This window comes from Prinia subflava, chromosome 6 (genome assembly GCF_021018805.1).
Source record: "Prinia subflava isolate CZ2003 ecotype Zambia chromosome 6, Cam_Psub_1.2, whole genome shotgun sequence".
Taxonomy (NCBI): domain Eukaryota; kingdom Metazoa; phylum Chordata; class Aves; order Passeriformes; family Cisticolidae; genus Prinia; species Prinia subflava.
Window position 1 is genome coordinate 24776598 of NC_086252.1, and position 20441 is coordinate 24797038.

At 47.3% G+C, this 20441-nt stretch overlaps 2 protein-coding genes across 3 annotated transcripts in view; one reads left to right on the plus strand and one right to left on the minus strand.

Annotated features, from left to right (window-relative positions):
* Positions 1 to 20441, plus strand: part of ERCC3 (ERCC excision repair 3, TFIIH core complex helicase subunit) — a 387208-nt gene that overhangs the window by 15635 nt on the left and 351132 nt on the right. The gene's annotated exons all lie outside the window — the stretch shown is intronic.
* On the minus strand, positions 15582 to 18955 carry RPL37A (ribosomal protein L37a). Its single transcript, XM_063400790.1, has 4 exons — positions 18799 to 18955; positions 17726 to 17854; positions 16376 to 16458; positions 15582 to 15736 (listed from the first exon to the last, which is right to left on the minus strand). Exons 1-4 carry the CDS (start codon positions 18799 to 18801, stop codon positions 15673 to 15675), a joined length of 279 nt encoding a protein of 92 aa, XP_063256860.1. The 5' UTR covers positions 18802 to 18955; the 3' UTR covers positions 15582 to 15672.

Genomic DNA, 20441 nt, shown 5'->3' on the forward strand with positions numbered 1-20441 from the left:
AAAGATGGTCACAGGCCCCAATGGAGCTTTGTCTTCAACATCTAAAAGGGAAAAGTCCTTTTCAAAGTATTTTTCTGGACTTTTCTTTGCAGAAATATCTTGGTGCAGGGGTCTGGAAGGGCCTGTGTGTAGAGCCAGAGACAGCAAACCCAAACCCATGCACTCAATGAATACCAAGCCTTGAGGAGTGGGCATGACGATGACCTTCAGTGCCTTCTGTGGGAGGAAGATGCACAGAGCAGCCAAGAACCTGCTCCCCGTCCAGCACAGTCCCTACTCCATGAGCCCCTAGTGGCTTCCTTGCCCATCTCCCAAGACAGATGGAGATGATGCATGGAGGCTTTGTTCCTCCTCAAGGCTTTTAACAGTATTTTAATGAACAATTAGCCAAGCTATTCAGAAAGAAAGGTTGTTAAAATGTTGCTTTTTGCTGCTAAAAATTGTCATTATCCTTGACCTCTTTTTAGCATGTTTCTCAGGTTTAAGATGAAGAAACAAAACCTACAACGTTTTCAGCAAAGGCCCATAAATTTGATTTAAAAGAAAATAACCTCAGAGTTGGATTATTTGATCAGTTTCCCATGAAAATTCTACGGGAAAAGTCCTCAGGGAGAGATGTACCCTGTTGAAATGCTTAGTTTCACAAAATTGACTGGTTTTCATAATAGGAAAACAATTTATGTAAGAAAATAAGAAGCATGTCTGATGAGAGAGTTCATATGGGTTTGGTTCAGTAGGAGCTACTGGATCTGGTATTCTTATATTCTCACTGTCACACTTTTTCTGAAACTGTCAGTAAAGGATCTTGAATCCTATAACTAGGTAACTAAAGAAGATTGACATGTCTTTGCTCTTTCCATTACAGGCATGGATTCGTTGTTGTTCTTGAAAGCCTTAATTTGCAGTATTCAACAATTTAACAATTGCCCCATGCCTTCTGCTTATTAATTACATCAGTGAAAGGAATGTATTTGATTTGATGTAGATTATATCCATCTACGTCAAAAAACAACATGAGTGACACTTTTTAACATGAACAATGTATTCAGCAATAAGAGAAATGTCACAGTCCTTTCCAGGATGGCAATAAACTGATAGATCTTGGAGCTTTTAAAGCAGAGATAAGGTAAATTAATTCAGATTGTTCCTCCCAGTGCCAAGTCTGAAGCTGATGCCTTGCCAAATCTGCTATAGAAGTGCAAATTGGTGAGGAAAAGCAATGAAAGATATGAACTTGTCACTTGTTTTCCTGTTGCTCCAGACAGAATTTCAAACCACCTACTCCAAAACAGCTGCCTCTGTGGCACACACATCCTACCTGTAGAGAAATCCTTGAACAAAGTCTTCCAACATTGGAAGAGTGCTTGGTCCACCCAAGCACTCTTTTTTTCCTCAGTTTCCACCAAGGGAACAAGTACAGGTCTCTCCTGAGAGTGAGCTGCAGGGGATGACTTCAAGGATCTTACCTATGGGTAATAGCACAAGGACGGAGGAACTGGAAAGGATGTGGAGGAGCTGGAAGCCCAATGAAACCTCTCACAAGGCCAGAGGTGCAGATAAACTCACTTTCTGCTATTGAAAATGTACAGCACTCCTCCTGCCCTCACTTTTCAGGAAAGGAGCAGAGCTAGCATTAGGCAGAAAATGCGTGGTTCAAAAAAACTCTCTGACCATACTTTTACCTATCAGCAAGCTCACAAGATACCCCTACCTGCTTGCCTTTCTTCCTGTAAATGTTGGTGTGCAGGTCCAATCACAGCAAATAGTTTCACAGTGGTGGCCCTGGAAACTTAATCCATTTTTGCCTAAAGGAGAAGCCATCCAGCTGAGCCAGCAGAAGTTTCAGTACAGCCAGGAACAGAGAAAGAGGAACACCTGTCTTTTACCAGTGCCTTCTGCAGACACATTTGTTGGGCTGAGTTTTGAAGCTGGGGCTGAAGTATATGGGAAAGAAAATGACTTAGGACAAAAGACAGAGGGGGAGGAGAGATTCCTTATGAGATCTACTCTTGCAGTCCTGGAAACTTCTAGCTCTGGAACTGTTCAGAAGACTGGATGACCAGTGTCCCCTTCATCTCACCTGAGCCACTGCTCAGCCAGCTGCACCACTTGAGATGACCAAGACAATCAGTCCATTAAAAAGAAATGGTCATCTACATTTTGGTGAGGGACTCTGATTCAGCACCAGGTTCCTGAACAATGCAGCTTGCTGTCCAGGTATCGGTCTCCCTCTGCCTAACCCATAAGTTCAGAAACCGGCCAGAAGAGACCAGAACAATCACTCAATCTGAACTCTTACACAAAACAGACCACAGAGCCCGCCCCAGTAATTTCTACATGAATACACTGCAGTCCTCTGGAGCCACTGGGAATACAGGGATGGAAACAATAGCTTCGAAAGAACAAATCAAACTTATGAAACAAAAGAAAAAAGGGGGGGCGGTGGGAGCAATAAAAGTCACGATGAGTCAAGGAGGTAATTATGTGTGATAGCAGGGTTCCTTTGGCTGGGGACCAGCAAGAGACACTGTCTGCATCCAGCCCCTGGGATAAGCATGACAGAGCAGTTTGTGCTGCAGAGAATTAAGTCTCCAGACAGGAGAAAGGCAGCCATCCGAGACTTGGCCAGGCCTAACTCAGACACGCACAAGTCATTAAGCTAATGTCTCTTAGCTAATTGCACACACAGAGACATATCCTGCAAGGAAAACAGCCTGAGAAACAGCCTCACAGAATGGGCATTAAACAAACGCATTAAGCAGGGGAACAGTAATCCTTCCTTGCTGCCAGCAGGGTGTGAAGCATTTCTCATCCACAGGACCAGAACCATTCAGTCATGCTCAGCCCACAGGAATCCCACAGAAGCAAGAAACTGCAAGAAGCTACAAGCCCCCCATCACTGCTTTGTGTACAAAGGCTCAGGGCAAAGAGGAAGAGATGTGGCTGATGATACATGTGTGCTGTTAAACACACCTCCCTGGAAGGGACTGTGAGCCTCAGGTTTAGATTTATTAATGAAGTCATGAAATGTGAGCAGCAGAAAGAGGCCAAGACTTCTGGGTATTTGCAGCTCTGCCTGAGTGTGCTCAGTGATTCAACCCAAAGCATTACTGGGCTTCTTAGAAAAGGGCCATGAGTCATCCACACCACTGGTTCCTTCCCTCTCCAGAAAACCCCCAAACCAAGAGGGTGAACATGGGAGAAAACCAGTTTTCTTAATGGAACCAGCTGGCCTCCCAGATTCCCTCACCTTTTCTCATGCTGGTTATCTGTAAGCCTCAATATCCTCCAAGCAGAAGTGGAGGATGCATAGCCTGATGCCCTCAGATGTCAGTGCTTCAGAGTTAAGAGTTGATGGGTTTTGAAGTCAAAAACAGAAGAGACATCAAGAGGACACTCTGCTTTTCCTCCTTCAAACACTGACAGCTCTCCCTAAGCCACTTCTAACAAATACTTGCCTAATCTCCAATCACAGACTTTTAGAATTTTATTGCTGGAAAGGACCTCTGGAAGTCTCTACTCCAACGCCAACTCAAAGCAAGGCCAACCAGATCTACTTGGCCTGAAGATGTGCAACCAACACTTAACCTGCTACTGAAGTTTCAGTCATCACTTCTTGTCAGGTCTTCAGTGAATACAGAGAACTGATGAGGCCATTTCACCTTACAGCAAAATATTTTGTGTATTTAAAACCAAATGTTTTCAAAAAGGCTTTCCTTATTCAGATCCTTTAGCCTTTCCTCATAGGTCATGTTTTTGAGACTGATGATCTTTTATGCCTACTTCCCACAGACAATTGCCAGTCTCCAGCCACACAGATCCTGAAGTTGCCAACCTCATGAAGACTACTGTGACTGTAGATGGGAAGAGTCAGATGCCTCCACAGCTTCCTCCATAGAGAGGAGAAAACAGAAGAAAGGCTGGCAAAGCAGAAAGAGCTCATCAGATGCTTGGAACACCAGCTTTCCCTTGGCTACCTTCTCCTCACATCTCTGACAACCTCAAGCATGAAGATGTATGAAAACACATGCTCAGTTCAGCTGTTGTACTTCTTGCTGTGTCAATGTTTCATGCCCCAGCTCTTCCCCAGGGCTAACATCATAAAAGAGTGGAAAACCTAGCTCACGAGACAATGCTGTTACTGTTATCTAACTGGACTATGCTAAAAAAACCCTCCACCCAGAGGAAAGCCCTTTTGTGTCATGAACAGGCCAAACACAGTCCAACTGCTGACCAGCACACCGGGAGGAGAGACTCCTGGCAAGATGTGTTCCTCAGGATCCAGAAAAACTAGGACCAGGTTTCCCTTGGCTGTAAGCCCACTCTTGGGTATCTCCCACTCTGCAAATTCCTTTGTGACATCTCCCCCATCCTCTTCCCAGTCCTGTCCTGGGAGGTCTGCTTCACCATCCCTCCTTGCCTGTTCCTATCCCCCAGAGCACTTGTTACTTTCCCAACCATGAGAAAAACCCTCACTCGACTTCTCTTCAACCTGCCCTAGTCCTGTGTACTCCCCACATCCTCCCCCTCCCCAAACACATGCATTGTAGAACCAAGAAATTCCTCTCAAACAGAAGGTGTTTGAGGCTTGAGGACAACAGGACTTTGACAAGAAAGGGCCTTGCCATGTTTACTAGAGGAGCCTGCCAGCCAACGGCCCAGCCCCTGAACACATAGGAATTTTGACCTCACATAGTGAAATTTCCTAGAATTTTAAACCTTTGTTGTTGTTATTGTTGTTGTTGTTGCTGTTGTTGTTGTCATTGTTGTCCTCTCTCTGGCTCGCTCTTGCTTTTCAATTTTCCACTTGGCAACTGTGTTGAAATGATGCAAGGGAGCAGCCGCCGCTTAACTGCAAATTATTAATTAGCTGCCAAGGAGTCTGTGCATGACTGCACGCAGGGCAAGGGGGGCTCTGTCCTACATTACAAAATCAACCAACTGGCTTGGCATTGCTTTTCTGCCCAGAGATATAATTTAGTGGCAAGTCTCCATTTGTTCCAGAGCTGATTCCTAAAAGAGAAGGCACTTGCACGGTCTGCTGAGGGAGAGAGGGGGAGGATAAAACCAAAACAACACCCCGCCCTTGGTGACCAAGAACTGATCCTTTAGCTGTTGAAACTCTTTCTGAAGAGCCTCAGTTGCTATTAGAACAAATACTAATTGTTCTCAGCCAGGGGCTGGCTATATATAGCCTGAACAGGCCATTCTGCTGTGAAATATCAATCTGATAAAACTGGGAAAGGCTTCAGGTGCTCAGGGCTACTCAGGTCTCTAAGTTTTCCTAAGACTTATTGCCACCCTGGTGGGAGCAGACACCCCTCTGCTGAGACAGCGTGTCTGGCCACATGTGCCCTCCTGAACTGCTGCAACACAACTGAGAGTAGGTTTGCACAAGCCATGGCTGAAGGCACTGAGGCTTTCGGTGCTGCATGTACACTTTGCCCTAGACACGTATCTACTCACAGGACCTCATAGTTTAAATACTCAAGACCAACAAACATCCCAGGGGGGATCTGTTCCAGTGGGTAATTGCCCTTATTGTTAAAAATTAACAACAAAACAATAATCGTAGACAGCTGGGCCTTTCGTGACTTTTATAGCAACATTCCCACAGCTCCACAGGAGACATTGTTTGGGATTCACAAATAAATTTTCACCCCAAATCAGGATAAATCTTCAGCTGACTGTTTCAAAGACCTTCCCAAGAGGGAATGGTAACTGCCCATGTGGCTCACCATAGCGTATCTTCCTGGCATGCACATCTCTGGCAGTGGGGCTGAGGGGCTTCAATGCTTTTAGGAGCCAAGCTCCAGACAATTCGTGTACCCCCAGAGCTGCTGCATCCCTCATTTTCTTTGTGTTTTAACTCATAGCATTTCCTGGCCTTGACATTGACAGAGACTTGTGAGCCTTTGGTCACCCCCTCCTTCCAAAAGATCGTCTGGGGGCAGATGGCCCAAGGCAAAGGGAGGCTCAAGGGGAAGCCTAAGCATACAAAAAGCTGCAGCCAGTTCATCTTCAAGGAGGTGGGCAGGGGTGACCTACTTAAATGGATGGACTTAAACTGAGTAGAGAAACAACCCCAGCTTATGCAAGCCAAACTGATACCTAGAAGACTGATGGGAAGGGTGTAGGGAGGTTGGTCAGCTGCGATGATGTGCATCCTACAAAGCCAAAAAAGCATCCTTGGCTTGGAATGCTCCAAGTGCCAAACATGAAGTGGTCTTGAGACTGTTATTTGAAAGCAGACCTCAGCTGCACCCTGCTTGTCTCAGGCCTGGGTGTCTCCTTTTTCTACTACTCATAACAATTTGTATTTCTGTATGCCAGGAAGGGCTGACCAAGACTGAAGGTGTGTGCTTGCAAAAGGCAAACAAAGCCTCCTGCAGCTCCTCAAGTGCTGTGGCTGGTGTCTCACACTCCACAGCCCGACACGAAACCACAGCAAGGTGATGCAAACCATCACATAGACCCTGTCAGGATCAGCAGGAACAGCCAGTGCTCAATTCCTGCCCTGAGAATCAGAAATTTGGTAGTCCAGACCAAGAAACACCCCTGGGGAATCTGCTCCACTGATTAATCAACATCACACTTAAAAATTAACAACAAAATAATAAGAGTAGGCAGCTGTGCTTTTCCTGCCTTTTATAGCAACGTTCCCACAGCACAATGAGGGACATTGTTTTGGGTTCACAAACAGCTTCTGGGACATGTACACATCTTTATCCCTTTTTCCATGGCTTACCTCTTACCTGCTGGACCAGACTGCAATAAATCTAACCACCTGCCAGAAAAGTACATGGGTTTCCATGGCAAGGTTTTGCTAGCAGGGGTGGCTTCTGTGATAAGCTGCCAGAAGCTCCCCATGTCCAACAGAGCCAATGTCCAAGAGCTCTGAGATGGACCCACTGCTGGCCAAGGCTGAGCCCATCAGCAGCAGCGGCAGCACCTCTGGGATAACGGATTTGGGACGGGAAAGGAGTTACTGCACAACAGCAGCTCTGCCAGAGAGAGGAATGAGAACATGGGAGAGGAACAGACACCCAGGTCAGTGCAGAAGGAGGGGCAGGAGGTGCTCCAGGTGCTGGAGCTGAGATTCCCCTGCAGCCTATGGGGCAGACATGGTGTGAGGCAGTGGTGCCCCTGAGGCCATGGAGGAGGGAGAGAAAATCAGGAGTGTAGCTGTGCCTGGGAAAGAAGTGAAGGCTGGGAAGAAGGTATTTTAAGAGTTTGGTTTCCATTTTCTCATTACCCCACACTAATTTGATTGGCAATAAATTAAAATAATTTCCCCAAGTTAAGTCAAGCAGCTTTGGGGGGCACCTAGCAGCCAGCCAGAGTTGGACCACCACACAGACACACGCAGCAAGCTTGGATGAAGCTTAGCATTCCTTCACATTCTGGGATGTGGAAAGAGTTGTTCAAACCAGGCTCATAGCAACCTTTTAGACGTCGCACTCAGAGTTATGTAAAATATTTTTCCTGCTTTGGTAGCTGGCAAACTTTGTTTTATAAGACAAATGGAATTTATTAATGCAAAATATTTATCAAGTCTTTTTACTTTTTTCCCCAAGGGAGTAGAGAGGTTGACCAGGAGTCTTTCATCTTTGTTGGCTTCTGAATGTTAAAAATGCAGCTGATTTAGAGCAAAACCACAAGTCAGAGTGTGTCTCACTTCTATGCAACCCCTTTTTCTGCAAGTGATGGCAAGTTTTCCCTTAGACAAAGGTACCATCTTCCTGCTGTGATGGCAGGGAATGCTCCTGAAATGTATTCTCAAAGGCTTGGGTGATCTCCATGCTCCAGATGAACAGAGGTAACAGGATCCTCTGTGCTCAGCTTGCCCCAGTGGGCAAAACAAGAAGATATTCCATGCCTCAAGGGCCTCACAACATCAAGAAGGATCCATGTAAGGTGAGAACACACCAAAGAAAGAAGGGAAGCAGCAGGAAAAGGCAGGACAGTACAGTGACCAAACAAAGCAGCCTGATTACCGTGTACAATCACTTTGAGAGCAAACAAGTAACACAACCATCAGCTCTACCACCATTTCTTATGCCTTGGACTCTCCAAGCAATGTGAAATGACTTATCAGTTATTAACTTATGTATTGTAAAATCATCACTGCTAAGCACAGGTGCAGTAATAATAGCCAAACCAAAGCAATGGCCAGCCTGCTGATGGGCTCAGATAACAAGCCTGTTTTTACGGTTTTGAGTCTTCCATATCTGTTTGATTGTTTACCATCTTCTGTCTTTTTCTTAGATCGTTTTGTTCTTTGTTTTGACAGGTACCAGCATAGTCTTCACCTGAGGTCCCTGAGAAGCACCACAGCATACAAAACATTTCTGTCATAGGTGGACTTACTTTGGAACAAGCATCTCTTGCTTGCTACAGGAAATTGCATTTCTTTGTTTCATATTCCTCATGCAAAAAGAAAAATACATCTTTAGCTGACTAAGGTTAAAAATTAATTGTTTAATGCCTAGATAATTTATTTGTTCCTCTTCTTTCCTTGCATGAGTAGGGTCTAGCTTTCTTTTATGGATTTTTTTTAACATTCCCTTTACAGATTTGCCTTTTAATCTGGAATCTAATCCATCACACTAACAACAGTTTCAGATGCAGCCACTTGAATGGAAAGAGACATGACTGATAGAGGTCAAGATCCTATCTTCAAGCAATCAACTTGGCCTCAGAGCTGGGATATTAGAGACAATCCTGCATCAGAACTTCTTCCTTCAAAGGTGAGGCCCAGTAGTAGGTAGCTACTTGGAAGAAGTATATTCAGTGGAAAAGGCAAATGCCCTCTTGGTCCATCACTTAGCATCAAGTGCTAAGTGATATTTACTTGGAGGAATCAGGTTGTCTCTCCACGCTTTCAGAGAGCTGAAGCTGTTCCAGAATTGCCTGAAGGGGAGAGCAAAGCTGTGACTTGCAGGACATTTGACTCAGGGTGGGGAAGGACTGCAAAATAAAACGTTCCTCTTACAATAGGAGGTTTAGTCAAAGAAATGGAGAAGGGTCACAGAGCAAATTCCTGAAACCAAACTCATGAATTATAAATAAATATTCCTCGGTGTGAACGGAGGTCCCTTTAAAAACACCCCCTTGCTCATTCCAGGCTGCAGTGTGATGCACTCAGGCTCTCTGGCCCCACAACTCAATTCCTGTGCAGCACCTTCCCTGCATCCCACACTGAGCTCTTTCCATGAAGAGGAGGTAGGACTGAGCACAGGGAGGGGGATCCAACATCCCAACCTGAACACAAAGGCTTGCTCCCAAGGTGTGCCCATCAGATGACTGAAGGCCAGGAGAGCAAGTCAGAGGCAAAGCTTTCCAAATGCTTATGTAAGATTGTCTCCAGTGAAGCTCAAGGGAGGTGTGTAACCTCATATTCATGAATGTCGAAGTCCTAGGAAAAGGTTTCCTTTAGGGAGACATTGAAGCTTTCAGGGGTGCTGCACTGGCTTCTCACTGCTGTTTTTGCTTTGTAAATTCCAGATGCCAGCGCTGCTCTTTGCCTGGAGCAGAGGGAGAGAAGCAGCCCAGCCTGGAGCTCTACTCTATGGGTCCTGCCCGGCTGCAGGCACCACCTCCAGGGCTGCTTCTGCACCCGGATAAGCACTGGGGAGGAAACAAAAGGGGAGCAGGACAGCCTCATTCACTTGCTAATAGGCTACTGGAAGAAAGACATCAAATCTACAATTACCATGCAAGGACACAGTCCAGCTTGCTAAGAACAGAGGAAAAGCAAGAATGGCACAGGAGGAAAGAAAATGGATTAGGTTTTCCACAAGCACCCCAAAATCCATGCTTCCTACTCAACAGGAGCCCCGGGAGGTTGAGCAGGGCTGTGACACCAAACTGTTGAACACGAAACAAGCACTTTTTTTTGGCTCTGTTTAGAAAAATCCTTTCTTGCAGAGCTGCCATAGTTCATGTGCTTAGAGCAACAGTGTACAAAAAGAAGGGTTGGGGTTTTTTGGGAAGGAAGGTGGAAAAAAAAAGAGCACAAACTCTGCACTGGGAAAGCCACACCGATGAGCTTGTTAACATTTGAAGAGACTGCTTGGCATGATTCCTTACGCAGATTCCTGCCAAGAATTTGCAAGAGGAAAGTATATTTAGCAATCCAAGGCATGCCAAAGCCTTGACAAGAGAAAAAAAACCCCCTTTTGAATATGTGGAATAGCAATTAGACATTTTCTAAGCAGCCATTTTCAAAATGCATCCAGGCATCTAATAAGGGCACCTGAGGCATATCCACAACTCTGCCACACTCCATGCCTCAAAAGACATCCGCTGAGATCAAATACTCGGAGGAAGGATGTGTTACCGATGGCAACTGCCCACTGCCAGAGCACTGGGGCCAGTTTCAAGCAGGCACCTCAAGCCGTTGGAAATACAGGATCTCATGCCACTGCAAATCATTTTGTAGCATCCTTTAAGGAAGCATTTCTCCAAGGAAAGCTGGGAGCCCCGCTGCAGAGCTGGGTAGCAGAGATGTTTCCCGCACGCTTCATCCACAGGAGCTGGGCCAGCTCTGCAGTGCAATTTTTCCCCAAGCGGAGCTGCTGAAAATCTAGGTGGGATGAGCAGCAGGTGGAAGCTAGGATAGCACGTAAAATCAGATGGTGACTTGCAGCCTGTTGAAGTGGTGCTCAAATCATTCCCTAAACCTGGTTGCTTCTCTCATTCTCCAGTGTTCTGAGCTGCATGCAAAACCAGCAATAAACTTCATCACTAATCTCCTTTCAGTAAGAGCAAAACATTTGATGGTCATGAAAGTTAGAAACCACACTGGAATATGCTCCTTAAAACATGGTGCCCATTGCTTATAACTGCCAGGCTGTGTTTGAGTCAGATTCCTAAGAAACCAAGCCAAAAGGAAGCACATGCACATGGGCTGAATTCACACCACCTTTAAATCAGGACATGCAGAAAGGGCAACCAACACCTGTGGCTGAGGTTTCTCATTCCTGCGAGCCCTAAACTCCCAGTCTTTAATATGGGGCTTAACACTAGTGGTGCCCCAAGGCTTAGCGTCATGATCCCCTACAGACCAAACAGGGTGTCGGTGACCAAGAGGGGACAGAAAGCACAAAGGGGGTAAAGCCAAGGCAATTATTTTGTTTTGGAAACAAAGAAATACTTAACAGAAATCAAAACGTGGAAAGCTGCCCCAAGCTTGTTCAGTTTTTAATTTCCAAGTTCCTTTGGGCTCCGGAAAGACCTTTTGGTACCTGAAATGCCACTGTGACTACAGCTACCATCCCCTTAGGTTATATCCTTGATCCTGAAAGAAAAACCCCACGGGACTGACAGATTGTTCTGAGAAAGAGGTCCCCTCCTCACCTGCTCTTCAAAAGCAACCAAGATAAACTAACCTGCACAGCCACATCTACAGAACATTCGGTTAGATTTAAAGTCTCACTTTCCATCAGCTCTCTGCTTCTACAGCATCTAAGACAACTCTATCCAAGTTCCTGACTAAGGCTTAGCAGCAAATATACTGAAAGCAGTAAGCAATATTGAGTAAGCAATATTGAGAGCAATGTTGAGAATTCCTGTTTTCACCCTAGATTCCCAGAGGAAACAACAAATTTCGAGGATCACCTGGCCGAATCACATAGCTGTCAATACAAATTTCTCCTAGTATATACACAGCATTTGGTCTGAACACTGACACAAATTCGGCTTTGCTAGAGGTGACAACTACAAAATCCTCGTAGCCAACATTCCCATTGGGATTTCAGCCTCCTGATGTCTTTTGTCACTCTTTTCCTTCAATGGAAAAGGCCATCCGCGGTCTGTTTCGAGGGAGCACGCCCCGCGGAGCTGAGCGGCAGGGAGGCAGCAGCCCGCGCACGGCAGAGCGGCAGTGGCGCCCGCCGGCCGCTCGCAGCATCGCCAGCGCTCCGCGGAGCGGCGGCACCGAGGAGTCACCGGCAGCACCGAGGAGACACCGGCAGCACCGAGGAGTCACCGGCAGCACCGAGGAGACACCGGCAGCACCGAGGAGTCACCGGCAGCACCGAGAGTCACCGGCAGCACCGAGGAGTCACCGGTAGCACCGAGGAGTCACCGGCACAGAACGCCCCTGCCGGGCTGAGCACGCCGGGCTGCCACGGCACACGAAGCGCGGGGGATCGGCGGGCACGGCCCGTCCCACGGGGATGCAGGTAGGACCACGCAATCCAGGTCAAAAAGATCGTCTCACATCCTTATCTCCTCTTTGTATTTCTACCCTGCCCGGCTTCCACCCTCTGCAAATATAAACCCAAAGGGTAATTAATAACCTCCTCAGCAGGAATAGAGGTCATCTCAGATAAGACACCTGTGCAGCCATCCTGGGATATCGACACAGTGAAACATATCCTCTGCCCCTGTTAATGAATGGCTACCTCAGAGCAGTTGAGAAGGCTTCATCAGAAACCTGTACTTCAATTACGACCTCTGCATTAATGAAGAAAGCCCATAGGTGTGCAGAGTTGTGCCTCACCACATGGAAAATGGGACCCAAGCACACTGAATCAAGAATAAAAAGCCATGTGCAGAACCACACTGTCCTGCCCTGCCCATAAGAGGAAGCAGAGGGGTAGGGGCTGATCTCTCTGGTGATCAGTAATAGGACCCAAAGGAACGTCATTAAGTTGTGTCAGGGGAGGGTTAAGCTGGATATTAGGAAAAGTTCTTCACCCACAGACTGGCTGGACACTGCAACTGGCTTCCCAGGGGAGTGGTTTCATCACCAAGCCAGTTGGGATATGAGGATATGCAGGTTGGTATGAATGACACCACATACCTGAATATGTGAATTGACTTTAGTAAGGGAAGTTTGAAGCACTGAATTAAAAGGAAAAACAAGAAGTTTGGAAAATAAGTTTAGGGTCACTGCAGTCAAACTTGTGAGTCACAGACTTTTTGCAGCTTGGGAAAAAGTTCCTACTTAGGTCCAGCTCTGAATTAATCTTTTGAAGCTATCAGGCTCATTTATGAATTATTGTTGCTGTGGCTTATCACTACCCAAATCCATGTCAAGCTTAATTTGGAGCAAGAACAAGCAACCCTTCTGCTACTTCCTTACTATTTTTCCTCCAGCAGGAAAATTTGTTTATAAATTTTGTTAATAACCAAAGTTATTAATTAACAAGACTTTGTTTTCTGACCTCTATTGTTAGGGATGGGAGATGCAGTCACCAAAAGCAAATTGAAACTCTCAAGTCAGACCATAAAAGATGCTCCAGCATCTTGACAGTTTAAATGGATTATTTGGAGGCAATTATTAACTCAAACAGCAGCTTTTTCACCAAGACTGAATTTCCAAAGGATTGGCTCAACATGAAAATTTGTTGTTGCAACTCAGCATGGAATAGGCAACTCAAACATCCAGACATGAGAGCCTGCTACCAGACCAAGAGGGAGTGAGCCACAGGGAGCAGTGTTCAGGTGGACTAACCCCGAGATCTGCACACAGCAGAACACCACAGGCTGTAGTACACAATTGTCTGTGGGTGGTGCTGAAGAATTAGCAGCACCAGCCAGCAGCAGAGCACGAGTTATTTTACTATTCCAGTCAAGATGCTCTTTTTCACTCCATCTTGCAGCACATGGCCTGTCCCTTGCGGAAATGGGAAAAGGCAGAGATGTTTTACATGTTCTCTCTTCCCCCCCTTTACATATGCCCATTCCTCCACTCATGGAGCTCTGCGCTATTCCTCGAGGCACAGATGTGAAGGACATACCAAGATGAGCCAAGTTTCTTCAAGTTATTTAAGCTTTCCTCAGATTCACCTCAGCACATTCAAGCAACAAAGTGTGCAATTAGCTAGAAAGGAAAGTGGTTTTTAATGGCTTCACCAGTTACAAAAGCCACTCAAACTACTGGGTAGCACTACTAGTGTCTCCATAGTTACACCTATAAGTACAGAACAGTGCACTGGGTTTGCACGGCAAGGTTTTGGCAGAGGGAGGGCTACAGGGGCAGCCTCTGTGAGAAGCTGCCAGAAGCTTCCCCCATGTCTGACAACCAATTTCAGCCCACTCCAGCACAGACCCACCACTCACCAAGGATGAGCCCATGGGCAGTGATGGCAGAGTGTCTGGGGTAACAGATTCAAGGAGAAAAAACCCTACACAACAGCAATTGCAGCCAGAGGGGGGAGTATGTGAGAGGAACAGGTCTGCAGGTACCCACGTCAGTGCAGCAGAAACAGATGCTCCAGGTGCCTGCCTTTGAGAGACTGAAATTTTGGCTTATTTAAAAGCAGCTGGTGAGGTGCCTGACTTTAAACCGACTTTTGTTTAGCAACAAACTCTTTGAGCCTGATGAGGGAGAAGGCCATTAAGAAGCAGATCCTGTGAGGTGGGTTAATGCTTTTCATCATAAAAATGAACTCCCTCACACAACTGGCTGAGATGTGAAACTCCTCCCTTTCCCCCCTCCCCTGGAAGGTATTGGGACATTCCCATGCACACACAGGCCTTACAGCATTCATGTCTGGCTCAGCTACGCTGACCTGAGGCAGCTGTCAATGTCTTAGAAGGGGCCATAAACCAGCAAAGACCCCCGAAGCATCCCAGCCCCATTTTGGGCCTGGAATGCACATGATCCACCATATTACATCAGACAGTGGAAACCTCACCTCCTTCAGGGGAGGAAGCTGGACATTACCACACCTGGATACTGACCTAGTGAACTTTTGTGTTTCAGGGGCTCCCCCACCTCCTACAGATCAAGACTCTGACCATCACCTCCACTATGGGACACTGAAATCACCACAATCAAGTTTTAACTATCACTGGATCCATATGGGTGGTGGTATTTTTCCTTTTTTCCCTTTCCTATACTTTTTTCTCATTACTTGCTTATATATGTAGTAAGTATTTTTATACTTTTATGTTATTTCTACAGCTAACGACAGCAGCTACAGACCTCCGTTCCACTGCAAACAAGTTACTCTAAAATAAACCTGCCATTCCATCTCTACAGCCCATGCTGAAGCAGGGCTACATCCAAAGGAAGCTGTGACACTGTAGGAAGCCTGCAGTGGAGCAGGCCCGTGGCAGGACCTGCAGTCTGTGAAGAGCCCATGCTGGAGCAGGTTTGCTGGCAGGACTTGTGACACCATGGGGGACCCATGCAGGAGCAGAAGTGAGAGAAGCCCCCTCCATGGGGAAGAGGGAGCAGCAGAGTCAGCATGTGATGGACTAAGACCCCATTCCTCATCCCCACATGTGCATTCATGTGCAGCTGCTGAGGAGGGCAAGAAAATAAAGAGTAAAGCTGAACATGGGAGGAAGGCAGGGGTGATTGGAATTAACATTTGGTTTTACTTCTTATTATCCTACTCTGAAACAACTGGTAATAAATTAAACTGGCTTCCCCAAGTCGGGTCTGTTTTGCCCATGTCAGTAGGTGGTGAGGGATCTCTCCCTGCCCTTATCTCAACCCACAGACCTTTCACCCTATTTTCTCTCCCTTGTCCAGTAGAGGAAGGTAGTGATGAGCAGCTTTGTTGGGCACCTGGCACTCACCACACAGACAGGACATTTTGCAGAAAAGACAAACATGATTCCACTCCATATCACCCTTTTATTGATAAAAGGACAGATCTTGACAGTGGAGAAAAAAGGATGTTTCACAAGGAGAACAAGAAGTAGCTTCTACTGGTCTTTCAGTTCCTTCAGTCTTCTGATGGCAGATTTGACTGTCACTGCAGAGGTGGTACTGGGGGAAGAAGCAGAGTCATTTGCATGTGGCACAACAACTGTGCTGGTGTTACTTATTTTTGAGAAAGCACTAATCATTTCAATTTGCTGTAATCTGATTGCACTGTCATGCAGGGTCCAACTCCAGTTCTGCTTTCCTGACAACAAAGCGTAGGCCTGGGTCCACAGAGCACATGGAACTTCACTGGCTCCATCCCAACCCGAATTTCCCAGTCATGCACTGACCACGTGCACCAGCGTGTGGGCGCAGATCCGGCACGACTGCTCTGTGTGGGGCAAGAGTGTCTGCCACAGGATTGTGGGGGAGGGAGAGCAAAGAAAGGGGGTAAGCAACAGCACCCTCACAATAAAGGGTACTGGAATACAGGTTTTTTGCTTTTATGACAAAATGAAAACATGAAAATAAGTTTTCTTGGAATAAATCTGGCTTTGCCTATTCCAAATTGCTATCAAATTTACTTTCATCCACAGCAATCAGACTTTAATAGAACAGGCAATCCCTCCCATTCACTACCTCAAGATACATCTACTTAATGGTTAGTAGATCAAAAATTTTAAAAAAACACAGAGTCAAAAGCTGTATTATGCCTCAGCTGTGTGAAAATAAATGCTGACTGGAGCTTCTTCATTTTCTTACTTGTAAGTCCAGGCACCACCAGCAACTGTCTTCATGCAGGATCCGCAGTGCCAGATACCCACAGCCTTCCTCTTCATTTTGGTCTGGAACAGAAGAAAAAAGGAAAAAAAGAAAAAAATCACTCTCCATCAGCTGAAAAAGCCAAACAAGAGACTTCAGGCAAGGACTTCAGCATCACACCACAGCACTCCTGTAAGCCAAGTTAAGACAAGAAAGTGAAAATTCAAATTCTGCAGACACTTCTGAAAACACTTTCCCATTCAGATACGAACTGGGTCATTTCTGAAGGGATCATAAAAATTCAACTTATTTTGAACTGGGTCATTTCTGAAGGGATCATAAATATTCAGCTTATTTTGATAGAGAAAAATAGTAAGGAGTTACCCTGGCCCTAACAACTGATATCTCACCTGGTTTGGTGCTCATGTAACACCACTGTCCCCAGGCCACCCTGAGTAAGCCCAGCTTGTGCAACCCAGACCCACTCCAAACAGCACACAAAGAATGAGAGGTGGGTACAGAACTCCCTCCCCCATGCAGGTATCCATCACCTTGCAGAGGTGACAATAGGTTTGCCCACACCCTATGCCTGATTTAGGCAGCTCTGCAGACAAAACCAGGAACATTCTCACTTCATATGTAAAAGGCAGTAAGTTAAAATACAAAAAAAAACCCCAACAACAATCAAAGCAAAAAAAAAAAACAACCCCATGATGAAAATATTTTTAAATTTCCAGCCACTTTTAAGATTCCTACTTCACAAATATCAATAAAAAATATCTGTGCAAAGCAGAAGGTGAAGGCCTTTCAAACTATAAAAATCTAGATTTAACAGCAAATTTTAATTATGTATACATGCAGTGAAGATTACTTCCTATCAGAAATTCTACCCCATCCAGAGTTATACAGCACACAAAAGTACACAACTGCCATCAGAAGTTTAAAGGGGGAAAAGCAACCTCTGTTCCTCTGCCAAGTATGCTGCAAAAAGTTACTGAAAGGAAAAAAAAACCCAGGTCAAGCCATTATTATCAGGATAACTGCAAGGCTTGAATTCTCTCAGGTATATTTTATTAATGATGTAAAACATATAATATGGCAACATTGCTCACTCTTTTGTATCATAAAATGTAATAACGTTTGTTTTCATTTAACTACTACTAAATATTCATGTGACATGTCTACTCTCTTTTTCAAAGACTCTGACAGTAGCCCAAAGCTCACTATACACTAGTCCCAGTCTTAAAACTAGGCGTGTTCCCCTTCAGTACAAAAATTACTGAAGCATCAAATCACCTTTCTAGCATCAATAACAACGGGATTTTTAAAGACTCTTTGGAGATCTCTCACCTTGCCACAGAAGGAACAGGTATACTTGGCATGCTGGCTGATTTCAATCTTCTTCACCATTTTCCTAAGGGATGCACCGTAACGGGTCCCATATTTGCCCACGATCCCGACCTTCTTGGTGCGCTTGGCCTGTTGGGAGGCAAACCACAATGAGCTTCAGCTTACAGAGACAGCCTTCTCCTCTCTGCTCCCCTCTCCCAACACTGCAGCTGAGCACCCTAAAGGCGGGCTGCGGCCTCTCCCTGCCGCTGGGAAAGCCGAGTATTCACAGCCTCATGGAATGGTCAGGAAGGGACCACAGTGCTCACCGGGCCCATCCTCCCTGCTCCAGCAGCATCGGCCAGAGCACAGGCACAGGACGGCTCCGAGCATCCCCACCCAGGGAAGCTCCGCACCTGTGCGCAGCCTGTCCCAGGGCTCGCTCACTGCACTGTTCCTCCCCGTGTGCAGGTGGCACTGCCTGTGCCTCAGGTCCTGCCCGTCTGTCCTTCTGCCTGGCAGCCCCGAGAAGAGCCTGGCTCCTGCCTCTTGACAGCCCCCTTTAGATATTCGTACACTATTTAAGTTATTTAATTGTTTTATATTTATATAATGAGATTCTCTCTCAATCGCCTCTTCTGAGGCTGAACAGGCCCAGCTCCCTCAGCCTGTACTCATGAGAGCTGCTCCACTCCTCCAACCCTCCTTGCCGCCCTCCCCCGGAGCAGCAGCACTGAAATGCCCCGGGCTGGCGCTGCTGCAGCCCCCAGCTCCTGCCGGGGCACTTCGGGCAGCGTGCGGCCGCCAAGAATACAGCCCCGTCCGTCCCGGGGCCAGCCGGCTGCGGCGCGGAGAGCTGCGCCCCTCTGTCCCCCGCGACCCGGCTGCCATCGCCCTCACCCAGGCCGTGTCCCCGCGGCCGCCCGGACGGAGCGAGCCGCTGCCGCAGCCCAGCGCGGAGCCGGGCCCGGCTCGGAGACGCTGCACACCCCCGGCCCCGGCTCCGCGCTGCCCCGAGCGCGCCCCGCGGGCTCAGCGCGGCCTCCCCGGCGCGGATGGCGGCGGATGGCGGCGGACAACCCGTCCCCACTCACCATCTTCCGCCGGCGCCGACACGGAGAGGGAGCGGCAGCGCGCAGGCGCGGGCGGGCCGGAAGTGAGGCGGGAGGCGGCCCCGGGCTGCCCGCGGGTCAGCGGCGCGCCGGGACCCGGCCCGGGGACAGCGCCTGAGCAGGGCGGAGGAACTGCTGCTCACAGAGCTTCTGGAGCCTCCCTCACTGGACACAGCCCCAGACCGTCTGGATGCAGCGCCTGCCGTGTGCTCCTGCTCGAGCAGGGAGGCTGGGCCGGGTGAGCACGGCCGTCCCTCCAGCCTGGGCCGTCCCGTGGAACCCGATGTGACACCCAGGCGGGACATGGGCGCCAGCACCGCCGGAGCTCAGATCCCTGCGTTTCCACCGAGGGGGGGTCACAGCAAAAGAGGAGAAAGGGCATTTCCATTCACTCACCTGGTTTTTAAAGAGAATAAGCAGCAGGTAGATGTTCAAACAGGGACAGAAAACGTGACCAGAACTGCAGAAAAAGTAAATAATAATAAATATATATAAAAATCTATGAGGATGAATTCTTCTCATAAAACATACCAGCCCTGAACCATGAGGTTTCAAGAGTTCTGGCATCACGTCCGGTTAAAGCAGCTTCCTAATTTCCTTGGGGTTACCCAGTGCTGAAAGCACCAGCCCTGAATGCCCTCCTGTGCCGCTGCAGAGGTGATTCCCAGCACCAAAACACACAGGGAAAAACACACCAGTGCCACCGAGCTGCAGTGCTTGTAAGGGGATTGGCAACTCATAACCTCCATTAAGAAATGTAATCCGGTGAGCCTGGGAGCTTTTTGATGTGTACAGGCAGCTACGGTTCATCCCCTCCTGCCAGGAGGGGGCCGGAGCTTCCCAGTCCGCCCAGAGAAACTGTGCCCAGCTAATTGTTGCAGGTAATTTTCCTCCATACCCACCCTGGCTGCCTCACACAATGACAGCACTCTTCACAATCTGTTTCGTTAAGAGCAACTCAAGGAATCGAGTGTACCCAGCCCCTGTGTTACTTTCCCTGGCTGGGATCTGTACTTTGGGAGATGTTCATGGACAGATGTCACATCCCCTCTTGGCTCTTGCTCTGAGGATTTGAACACCGGCATTTTTAATTCCCTCTGTCATGCCAGGCTCCTCATTCCCTGATCATCCCTGCAAGCTCTTTGGGGAGCTGGTGGGGCAGAGCAATGTTTGAGATGAGGGCTCAGCAAGGCTTTAGGCAATGGTATTTATATCTCCCTCAGTTGAATCAAAATTTCATTTGATATGTTCTACGAATATATCTGCCCTTTTCAGATCCTTGTCACAATGATGACTCACAGGATACAGCTTTGATACCAATGTATTAGAAAGCAGAAAAGAAAAATTAAGTTCCTTTGGCTGCTTAGTGACGTTATGGTTAAAAAACCCCCATATTGTCAGCCAACACATCCAGAGAATCTACTGCCATTCTCTGGTCTGCATCTGCAGGGTTCAGGTTTGCTGTGACAGTACAGCACACGGTCATACCCATCATCTACGGACAGCTCTGGCAAAACAACCAAACCCAGCCACCCTGGGTGACAGCCATTCCCAGCACTGCCAAAGTAACACATTTCCAAGGGACTGAGAAGATGAAGGACACACAAGCCAGCACAGCCTTGCCT

What these genes read in the sequence shown, in the direction of transcription:
- RPL37A (XM_063400790.1), bottom strand. An exon ending in CCTGTTCCTTCTGTGGCAAG is followed by an intron (nt 16,459 to 17,725) that starts GTGAGAGATCTC and finishes CTTCTGTTCCAG; the next exon opens with ACCAAAATGAAGAGGAAGGC. An exon ending in GGTGGTGCCTGGACTTACAA is followed by an intron (nt 15,737 to 16,375) that starts GTAAGAAAATGA and finishes TTCTTCCCCCAG; the next exon opens with TACCACCTCTGCAGTGACAG.